Raw genomic sequence first — 9,412 nt, 5'->3', positions numbered from 1 at the left:
CTTTCCCTCTTCTTCTCTCCCTCCTCCCTTCCCATCCTCCAACTCTCCTCCCTGCTTGCTTTGCCCAGGAGACAGTACACCAAGTGAGAACTGAACCAAGCTACCTGGATCCAAATGTAGGTCTACCACGATTAACTAAGCCTTAGATGACTCAGATGTAAAATGCAGATGTTGCTAAAAAGCAGGACTTAACTCACAGTTGCTTTGAAAATTAAATAGATATGTAGGTAATTACTTAGCAAATAGGCTTGCCCTCAGTAAAGTGCTCAAGTGTTATCCATCCATTTTCCTTCTTGCCCTTTTTCTTCCTTGTCACCTAAGCCCACGGTGAAGATGAGAAAAGAAGTCTAAAAGGTACAGTTCACAGCAACAGCACCATGACTTTCAAAGAAAGAAGCTCTCTGTAGTCTAATGCTGGCATCAAATAATGAGTCATCTTATGCACCTTCACCACACATATTTCTGACCAATCTAGATTTTGTGGTCATAGGTGAAGACCTGTGAAATTAACACCAGATTTTCTGATGAAAAGCAAAGGGTTTGCTTTATATGACTTTGTTCTATTTGCAGTACATTTTTCTTCTGTTCTTGCTCAGGAAATACAAAGTATTGGGAAAGCAAAAGATTTCTTCTTTATTAAATTAAACCAAAAGGAGAATTACATGCTACTACATGGGACAGATCCCTCTTAAAATTCTCTTCTGAGACCAAGAAAGAAATCATGAAGAGGAGTACAAATCAAGATGTGACCCTATAGCCCAGAGACTGTGTATTGTTTGTGATAAGTTAGCACAGAAATTGGAAATGTTTAGAAACTTTCACAGCCATTAGGCATTGTCTGGATGCCCAAGGCCCCAGTTAGTGGACTCTTCTTATTCAGCTGAGTACAGAGCAGTTCGATGTTAGATTAGTCTTTTGAGGCCAGATCTGCCTATTGGTAATGCACAATGGACCACGTACTGGTCCTAGAAGAATGGGGGGGGGGGGGCGGGGGGCGGCGGGCGGCGGCGACCTGGCCCTTCATCACAGACCTTTAAGAAGCACTGATGTAAACTATAGTTCCACAGTTTTATGTTCTCGGATCACTGATTTATCAATCTTTAAGAAGAGTTTACACGAAGTTCAAAAATGTAGAAACATCAAATGCGTGGGATTTGATTGTACATTTCTTAGATGGAAAACTGTAAAACATTTTAATTTTGCCCCTCCTTGTCTAACCGGTTTTTGGCTAAACCAGTGTTGGAGCTAACCGCTCATCCTAGAGAGAAGCCTGTCATCTCGTGGCTGAGGACGTTGACTGTAAGGAAGGGTAGCGTGCTATGGCACCGCCAGTTGTGATTGGGCAAAAAGACCTTTTTCTCGGGCAGTCCTCTTTTAGGTCAGTTTCTCCATTTCCCCGTTAAGTCCATTTTATAAACAACGGAATGGACTTTAGGGGAGGGAAAGAAAAACGGGCTCCCTACTACTTTTTAAGCGTATCCAGCCCTTAGCAAAAGGGTTTGGTTCACGGTAGGCGCTCAATAAACGCTGTATACGTACATTTTGAAAGAATCACTTTCTACATTACTTCATAGAAGGAACGGTGGAAGATGTGAACTCCTCCGGGAGAAACCAAACATTCTCATTCGGAAGAAGACGAAGTAAGACTGAAGTGAGGCTGTAGATGCCCACACACTAATTTCTGCCGGTACTTGAAGGCGAGCGAGGAACCTGCGAACCTTAGTCCACGGTAGGGAGGGGCAGACCGCGCAGGTAAACTGCAATTCCCGGCATGCCCGAGGGGGCGGGCCCGGCGGCTGCGCAGATAGGCGCGCGGCCGTCACGTGATTTCGGCATGGCGGTGTTTGCGGACTTGGACCTACGGGCGGGTTCCGACCTGAAGGCGCTGCGCGGGCTCGTGGAGAATGCCGCTCACCGTGAGTCTCCCCGGCTTCGCGGGCCGCGGTGCCTGCCCAGTCTCGCTGTCCCCCCATACTGTCGGACCACGCTCGGGAGGGACCCGGGCGGGCCTCGTTCCGGTCTCGTGGGGTCTCCCGGCTGTCCCTGGAAGCTGAGGCCCCTGCGGTGTTGCTCTGATCCCGGGCGCGGGAAACTCGAAAGCACTGGGGAGCTGTTACCCAGTCTAGCTCCTTATTTCTTGCAAATTGAGGAAACTGAGGCCCTGACAGGGCGGGGGATCTGCATAGGGCCCCACAGCTGATGGATGGCAGAAGCCTGGGCTTCCAAGTGTAGTCTCCTACACCAGTGCTTTTAATATCGCCCCTTCCTGCGTCTCACGACAGTGTTCTGACACTCACATGCAGGAAGCTGGTGCACCTATGGGTCCGAGAAGTGGGGGAGGGACATGGGGTCGCGAGTGTTTGAATAATATCATGTAGAGGGAGGGTTGGTGGGGGCGGAGGACATACTAGGAGGGTGAGAGGGGAGCAGCATGGCCAAAATGCTAGCATGTTACTCATATTTGAATCCAAGGGAAGCAAAAGCTCTGAGAGGTAAGACCCCATTTTAATTACTGGAGTTAATCGCGACTGCTGTCTCTTTCGTTAGACTGTGAAATGTCTACGTGGGGATAGAGGGGGTTAAAAATAAAGAGGTTTCTGCAGGGCCTGTTAAGTAATGGTTGCTCAGTAAATAATTGAGGGAGGAAGAAAAGAAGGAAACTGGACAAACTAATGAGAGGGGGGACCACTATTTTGGCATTAATATGCATTATCTTTTAATATTAATATCCTGTTGTCCCATTGGTGTTTAAATAACTTAAAGATTGGAGTCATGATTTAGGCATGTTTTTGTTAGTCCACATGTCCAAAACAGGGCTGTGTTGAGGCTGATAAAGCAAGGCCCTGGCTTCAAATAGTTCCCAGTCTCTTGGTGGGTAGCTCAAAGGCGTGTGTGGACAGTGGTGTGAGGGAGTCGTTACTCCATTTCTCCTTAGCAAAAGGGCCTTTGAAGTAGAAAGGGTAAATAGCAAAAGAAACGAGTAAGAACGAAGGGGAAAAAGTATACACTTGATGGGATGAAAGTGAACAAAGGGACACGAAGGAGAATGATGGTTTAAAGGAGTTGTGCAAAGTTAAGTGTCTTTGGTATAATGCTAATAATGCACCACCAAAGTCAAACAAAGCCCTGACTCTGTGCCAGCCACTGTTCTAAAACATCCTTTGTGTGTTATCTCATTGGATTCTGCCAGTCATATAAGGTGAGTTCTGTTATTATCACCATTTGGCAGACGAAGAACTTGAAACTTAAGTAACTTCTAAGTAGTAATGCTTAGATTTGAAAATGGGCCGTCTGACTCCAGAGCCCATAACCATTCTTCTTACTACCTTCTAGTCTTGACATGAATTGGGATGAGTTTATGTGTAAAAAAGGTTGTTGTATTTAACAAGAATGTTCAATTTTTCTTTTCAGTGGGCTATTCAGTTGTTGCCATCAATCATGTTGTTGAATTTAAGGAAAAGAAACAGGTAAAATACAATTTCTGAAGTTAATAATAACCAGCATTTATAGTTATTTTGTGTATATTGGTAATATTGAAGCTACAGACGAGCACTCTTTGTGCATTATCTTATTTTAATGTTAATAGTTGAGCTGATGCGTATTTGTACAAATGATAGTTTTTTGTGAAGTGCTAGGGCATGGTGTAAGGATTCTTAAAGTTGATTTGATGTTAAGTAACTTTCAATAACTTCTTAAAAGTGCACTGTTATTGATTAAACTTGTAATTACAATATTTAATCTTTTTTATTGTAGTCATGGACTCATTACTAATTGATTTCCCTCCCAAACATACTAGTAAATATGTATATCTCCCTTTAGGCCAACAACTGTTCCTTACAGATTGTTTCATTCTAAAAACTATTGTTCATCCCTCCTATCCATTGATGTTCTCAGCTGCTTCTCTGCTTCAGCTTTCTTCATTAAAAAACACACACATGCACATACACACAACTTATTTAGTGTTTCTGAGTGCCAGAAATTAGCTTTTTAAAAAAAATATTCTTCTTTGTTGTAGGAAATTGAAAAACCAGTAGCTGTTTCTGAACTCTTTACAACTTTCCCAATTGTACAGGTAGGTGTTTTGTTTAAGAAACATAGTACTTATTCATCCAGTTCAGACATGCCCAGTCATATATATGGTTCTCTAATCTGTACTGCCCCTTCCTCTGTCTACCAGTCTTACCTTTCCATGAAGACTCAGCTCTTCCACGAAACATTATGTACATCTCTTTTTCTCTGGCTGTACAGGTATACCTCAGAGATATTGCGGGTCTGGTTCCAGACCACCACAATAAAGCGAGTCACACGAATGTTTTGGTTTCCTGGTGCATATTAAATTTACGCTTACGTTGTACTGTAGTTCAATAAGTGTGAAGTAGCATTATGTCTAAAACAAAAAAAAAATCAATGTATATACCTTAATTTTAAAGTATTTTATTGCTTAAAAATGCTCACCATCGTCTCAGTCTTCAGCAAGTTGTAATCTTTTTGCCTGTGGAGGGTCTTGCCTCAATGCTGAAGGCTGCTGACTGATCAGGGTGGTGGTTTCTGAAGGTTGGGGTGGCTGTGGCTGTTTCTTAAAATAAGACAACAGTGAGTTTGCTGCATGAATTGACTCTTCCTTTCACTATGATTTCTCTGTAGCATGCAACGCTGTTTGATAGTATTTTACCCACAGCAGATCTTTCAGAATTGGAGTTAGTCTTCTCATACCCTGCCACTGCTTTATCAACTAAGTTTATATAATATTCTAAATCCTTTGTTGTCATTTCAACAGCTGATTAAGTTCGATGTCTTATATGGGTATGGTTTTTGGCACTGAAAACAATTACAATAGTATCATCAAAGATCAGTGATCAGGGAATTCCCTGGCAGTCCAGTGGTTAGCACTAGGCACTTCCACTGCGAGGGCCCAGGTTCACCTTGATCATAGATCACCATAACAAATATGATAATAATGAAAAAGTGTGAAATACTGGGAGAATTACCAAAATATGACACAGAGACAGGAAGTGAGCAAATGCTGTTGGAAAATGGCGCCAATAGACTTGCTCAATACAGGGTTGCCACCAACCTTCGATTTGTAAAAAATGCAATATCAGTGAAGCACAACAAAGCAAAACACAATAAAACTAGGTACGCCTGTTTTATAAATTCCTTGAGAGTGAGGACTAGGTTTTACTGATCTTCACTATCCTTTATTGTTAGTACCTTTTAATGAGTACTTTCCACTGGTAAGGAGGAAAATCAGTCATTTCTATTTTGTGCTTTTTTGATTACAGGGAAAGTCAAAACCAATTAAGATTTTAACTAGACTGACAATTATCGTTTCGGATCCATCTCACTGCAATGTTTTGGTAGGTTAGTTGTTTTTCTTCTCTCTTGGCCCTGTAAGTTGTATTGATTTCTGCTGAATACTGTTGTTTTTCCAACTCCTCCCATTCTTACATCTCCCCTGACCCCCCGTGTGACACTTGACTGCTCTCCTTAGCTCAGAATTCACACAGTATAACAGAATCTCTTCTACTCACGGCACATGTATAAGAATACCACAATTAAAGAATCTTTTGGCAAGTGGTATTCATTGAACTTACATGAAGTAGACATAGGTGGGTACTAGGGATATTGCTATGAATAATACGGACACAATCCTTTTAAAAATCGGAGGAATGTTTAAAAAGTGGGAGGTAACAAATAAGGGATGTCCTAGGAATGTGCAACAGGAGGCCCCCCAAGGAAGCTGATGTTCAAAAAGGGGCCAGAAGAATCAGTGTCACAGGTGCCAAGTGGGGGAGAGAATGTTTCCACAGACAGGATGGATTATGCAAGGTCCTGAATCCAAGAAGAAACATGGTGCATTCTGGAAGATGAAACACCAGTTGAGTTGAGCCTGTTGAGCTGTCTGTCCTGGGATGAGGTTAGGGAGGTGGGTCTGGGTGAGCAATTAGAAGAAGCCTTTGAAGGTTTTAACCAAGGGAGTACAGTTATGAAGTTTGCATTATAGAGGATAGATTAGAGGGGATAAAGGAGGGGATTTAAGAGGCATTGGGGCTGGGGGGAGAGGGGAGGATTGACAGGATTTGGATGGATTTGTTGATTGGATAGAAGGTGATGACTCCCTGCCTTGGCCTCAGCAGCCAGGTCAGTAGATGGTACCATTTCCTGAGATGGGACATAGAAAGAGAAGTGAGTTTAGATCATCATGTTTCAGACATGATGGGTTATTGTGAGAGTTCCAATGGAGCTTGTCAAATGCGGGGTTGGAAAAAAAGGTGTGGCCCTCAGAAGAGGGACCCTAATTAAAGATACTGATTTGGAAGTGGTCACCCTGTAGAGAGTAATTGAAATCATGAGACTGGATGAGACTCCTTGGTAAAAATATGATGTGGGAAGAGAAGGTCTAGGACAGAGCCCTGAGGAAGTTCGGTATTTAATGGTGGAGTAAAGGATGAGGGATGAGCTAGGATTAGAGACGGAGGTGGGGCTGTCTGAGAAGTCAGTGGACAGCGAGGAACGTGAGAAGGCTCAGCAGCATCAATGTGCCTGAGTAGTCAAGTCAGAGAAGGGCTAAAACGTGTGTCGGATGGGCAAGTCTCCTAATGACGTGGAGGTCATCAGTTGCCTTAGTAAAAGCCATTTCCACAGACATGATAGGGACGTGAGAACATGCAGCCAGTGTGTGCTGCTGACTTTGCTTGAGAAACTTGATTCTGTGGAGGAACAGAAGGCATAGGGAGGCTGGTGGCTAAGAACCTGCTGTCTAGATTTTGTTTGTTAGATGGAGACTTGAGAATGCCTGGTGCTGATGGGACGGATCCAGTGAGGGAGAGAGAAAGTGAGATCTCTGAGCAGGTGAGCTGCTTCATCTTTAGCTGGAATGGCCTCCTCTCTCACAGAACAGGCGTAGTCAAGGAAGGGCTGGCTTCCTTTCTAACATCAGCATTGCTAAAGGAATTACGGAAAGCCGAATTTTGGGATAGTATACAACTGCAGGCAGCATTCTGGTTCTCTAAGCCCAGGGAGACATAAATGGAGCTGACTTTTTATGGTCATGAAGAGTCTGATTTTCTCTTGTTATCCTGAACATCCTGGTGGCCCCTATTTGTCCACATCCCAGGTGGGAGTGGGCAAGCAGAGGACAAAGAGTCCTGGATCCTGACTTTTTCTGAGACCTGGAGCCTGCCCTGTCTCAGCACACATCTGCCCAGCAGGTTTTCTTACCTGCTCAAGCACAGTACCTGCTGCTTCTCTCCAACCTATCTCTTTCCTCCTCTAATTTTTATCATGCCTTTTCTTTTTACAGAATAAGAGGTAAAAAATTTTAAAGGTGCCAACAGGCAAAGAAGAAATATCACATATCTCATCACTCAGAGATTGTACTCTTGAATATATATTTTTCCAGCCTTTTCACATGCATACACATATGATACAAGTTTGAGACTTTCTTTTATAAACGATCTTTAACGGATAAATTCCTCTTTTTCTGTCTTAGGACTCTCGGGTATTTTCTTGCATGCTTAGCAGTTTAATTTGTTTTTAACAGTATTCTCATTGTGAACCTAATCACATCACACTTAGTCATGTGTATTTCTTGTCTCACCAAAAAATGGTGAGTTCCACTGAGAGCAGACATATGCCTTAAATGATTTTGTATCCCCAGTGCCCCACACACAGCAGGTGCTCAGTAAATTTCTGGCAAGCTCCTCCACTAGCTTGTAAGAGCAGCAGCTATCTAATTTGATTTTTGTATCTCAAACAAAATGTTTGGTACACAGTTAAAGCATAACAATGTGGGAAGGAAGGAAGGAGGATGATTCCTTCCTCCTTAGTGGGATGGATGTTGGTATCTGGAGTCTCATGTGCTGAGAAAGTCTTTTCTGACAACATACAAAGCAAAGCAGAAATGTCAGTGGCATATTAGAAGTGTTACACAATTGAAATATAAGTGCAGCCAGAACACTAGTCAGAATTCCATATGCATTTGTTGTTGTTGATACTGTATGGTAACACTCTTTTTATATTACTAGAGAGCAACTTCCTCAAGAGTCCGGCTGTATGATATCGTTGCAGTTTTTCCAAAGACAGAAAAACTTTTCCATGTAAGTAATAGATAGTAAAAGAAAATAGTACTCATTATTTTATATAAGAAGTCTGATATTATACCTTTGTAGGTGACCTGTATCATCTCATCTGGAAACTTTGAGGATTTTTCATTTATAGTTGTTGTTCTGGAATTGCACAAGGGTGTATTTGGGTGACATATTTTGTTTTATTTATTCTGCTAGATATTTGGTGGGCTGAGATTAAAAGAGTCCATCAAGTTTTCTTCTGTTTCTTTATCTCTGCTTCATTCATTCATTTGAAACTTCTCTTAGGTAAATGATGGTCCATCTCTTTCTAGCTCTAAAAGCACTTCAGTTTCTGCCCTTCTTACTATTCGCTGCTGCCTGTGACAGAAGAAGGGAGCAAGGTTCTACTGTGGCATAAAAGATCCCTTCTCTGTTTTAGCTTTCTCATTTGTGTGCTCTGAGGTGTGGTCCATATGCCAGCATGATCATGTCAGCCTTTGGTCTTCTAGAAATCCTTCAAAATCAACCATCTGCTGATACTATTCCTTTTTGTATAAGAGAACCTTTATGAATTTAATTTCTTTTGTCCTTTTCAAATGGCCATTTCTATGACTTTTCAGGAGGGAAAGTTGTTTAATGTGTATGGTCATTTTGTCAACTTGAGACAGAACACACTGGGCATTGTAAGTGATCACAGAAAAGAAAAAATCAACTGTAATATAGTTTTCAGGAATATGTTTTACTGTGTAAAGTGAGGTATAGCTACTTTTAGGAAGTTCGGAATGTTGTCTTTATTTAGGTTCAGAAAAGTAGCCATCTACCGAAAGTGTATGCACCAAAGGGATATTATGGGGGGAAAGAAAAGCACTGGTCTTTGATGTTTTAATTTTACAGCATAATTTGTTTTTAAGCAAAGTCTGTTCTGAAATTACAAGATTTTCCCTAAGTTTATCCAGTAGATGGAGTTGTTGACTAAGGAGACTGGTGTGTGGCAAATTTCATTTTCAAGGCACATTAACAATTCTTAATTGTTTATACAGTAAGTACCCTATATACGAATGAGCTCCATTCCAGGAGCTCATTCGTAAGTCCAATTTGTAAGTCCAACAAAGTTAGCCTAGGTACCCAACTAACACAATTGGCTATATAGTACTGTACTGTAATAGATTTATAATACTTTTCACACAAATAATACATAAAGAACTAACAAACACAAAAAATAAAAACATTTTTAATCTTACAGTACAGTACCTTGAAAAGTACAGTACAACAGCTGGCATACAGGGGCACGTTTGCATCTTTGAAAGTTCGTAATTTTAAGGTTTATATATAGGGGACTTACT

General features: G+C 41.6%; 1 protein-coding gene across 2 annotated transcripts in view; it reads left to right on the top strand.

The window, feature by feature from the left end:
• The first annotated feature begins 1,826 nt into the window (after positions 1-1,826).
• Positions 1,827-9,412, top strand: part of RPP30 (ribonuclease P/MRP subunit p30) — a 29,605-nt gene continuing 22,019 nt past the window's right edge. Inside the window, exons 1-5 of one of the 2 annotated variants that reach the window (XM_059899312.1) lie at positions 1,827-1,916; positions 3,412-3,467; positions 4,016-4,072; positions 5,283-5,357; positions 8,028-8,099. In XM_059899312.1, the coding sequence (XP_059755295.1) occupies positions 1,835-1,916; positions 3,412-3,467; positions 4,016-4,072; positions 5,283-5,357; positions 8,028-8,099 (342 nt within the window). In that variant the 5' untranslated portion in view covers positions 1,827-1,834. The remainder of the gene's footprint in view (positions 1,917-3,411; positions 3,468-4,015; positions 4,073-5,282; positions 5,358-8,027; positions 8,100-9,412) is intronic. The other variant, XM_059899313.1, reaches the window with a different exon arrangement.

The sequence above is a fragment of the Balaenoptera ricei genome, chromosome 16 (genome assembly GCF_028023285.1).
Source record: "Balaenoptera ricei isolate mBalRic1 chromosome 16, mBalRic1.hap2, whole genome shotgun sequence".
In the NCBI taxonomy this organism is placed as follows: domain Eukaryota; kingdom Metazoa; phylum Chordata; class Mammalia; order Artiodactyla; family Balaenopteridae; genus Balaenoptera; species Balaenoptera ricei.
Note: the sequence above shows the minus strand (reverse complement) of the source record. Positions and strands in the feature narration are given on the sequence as shown.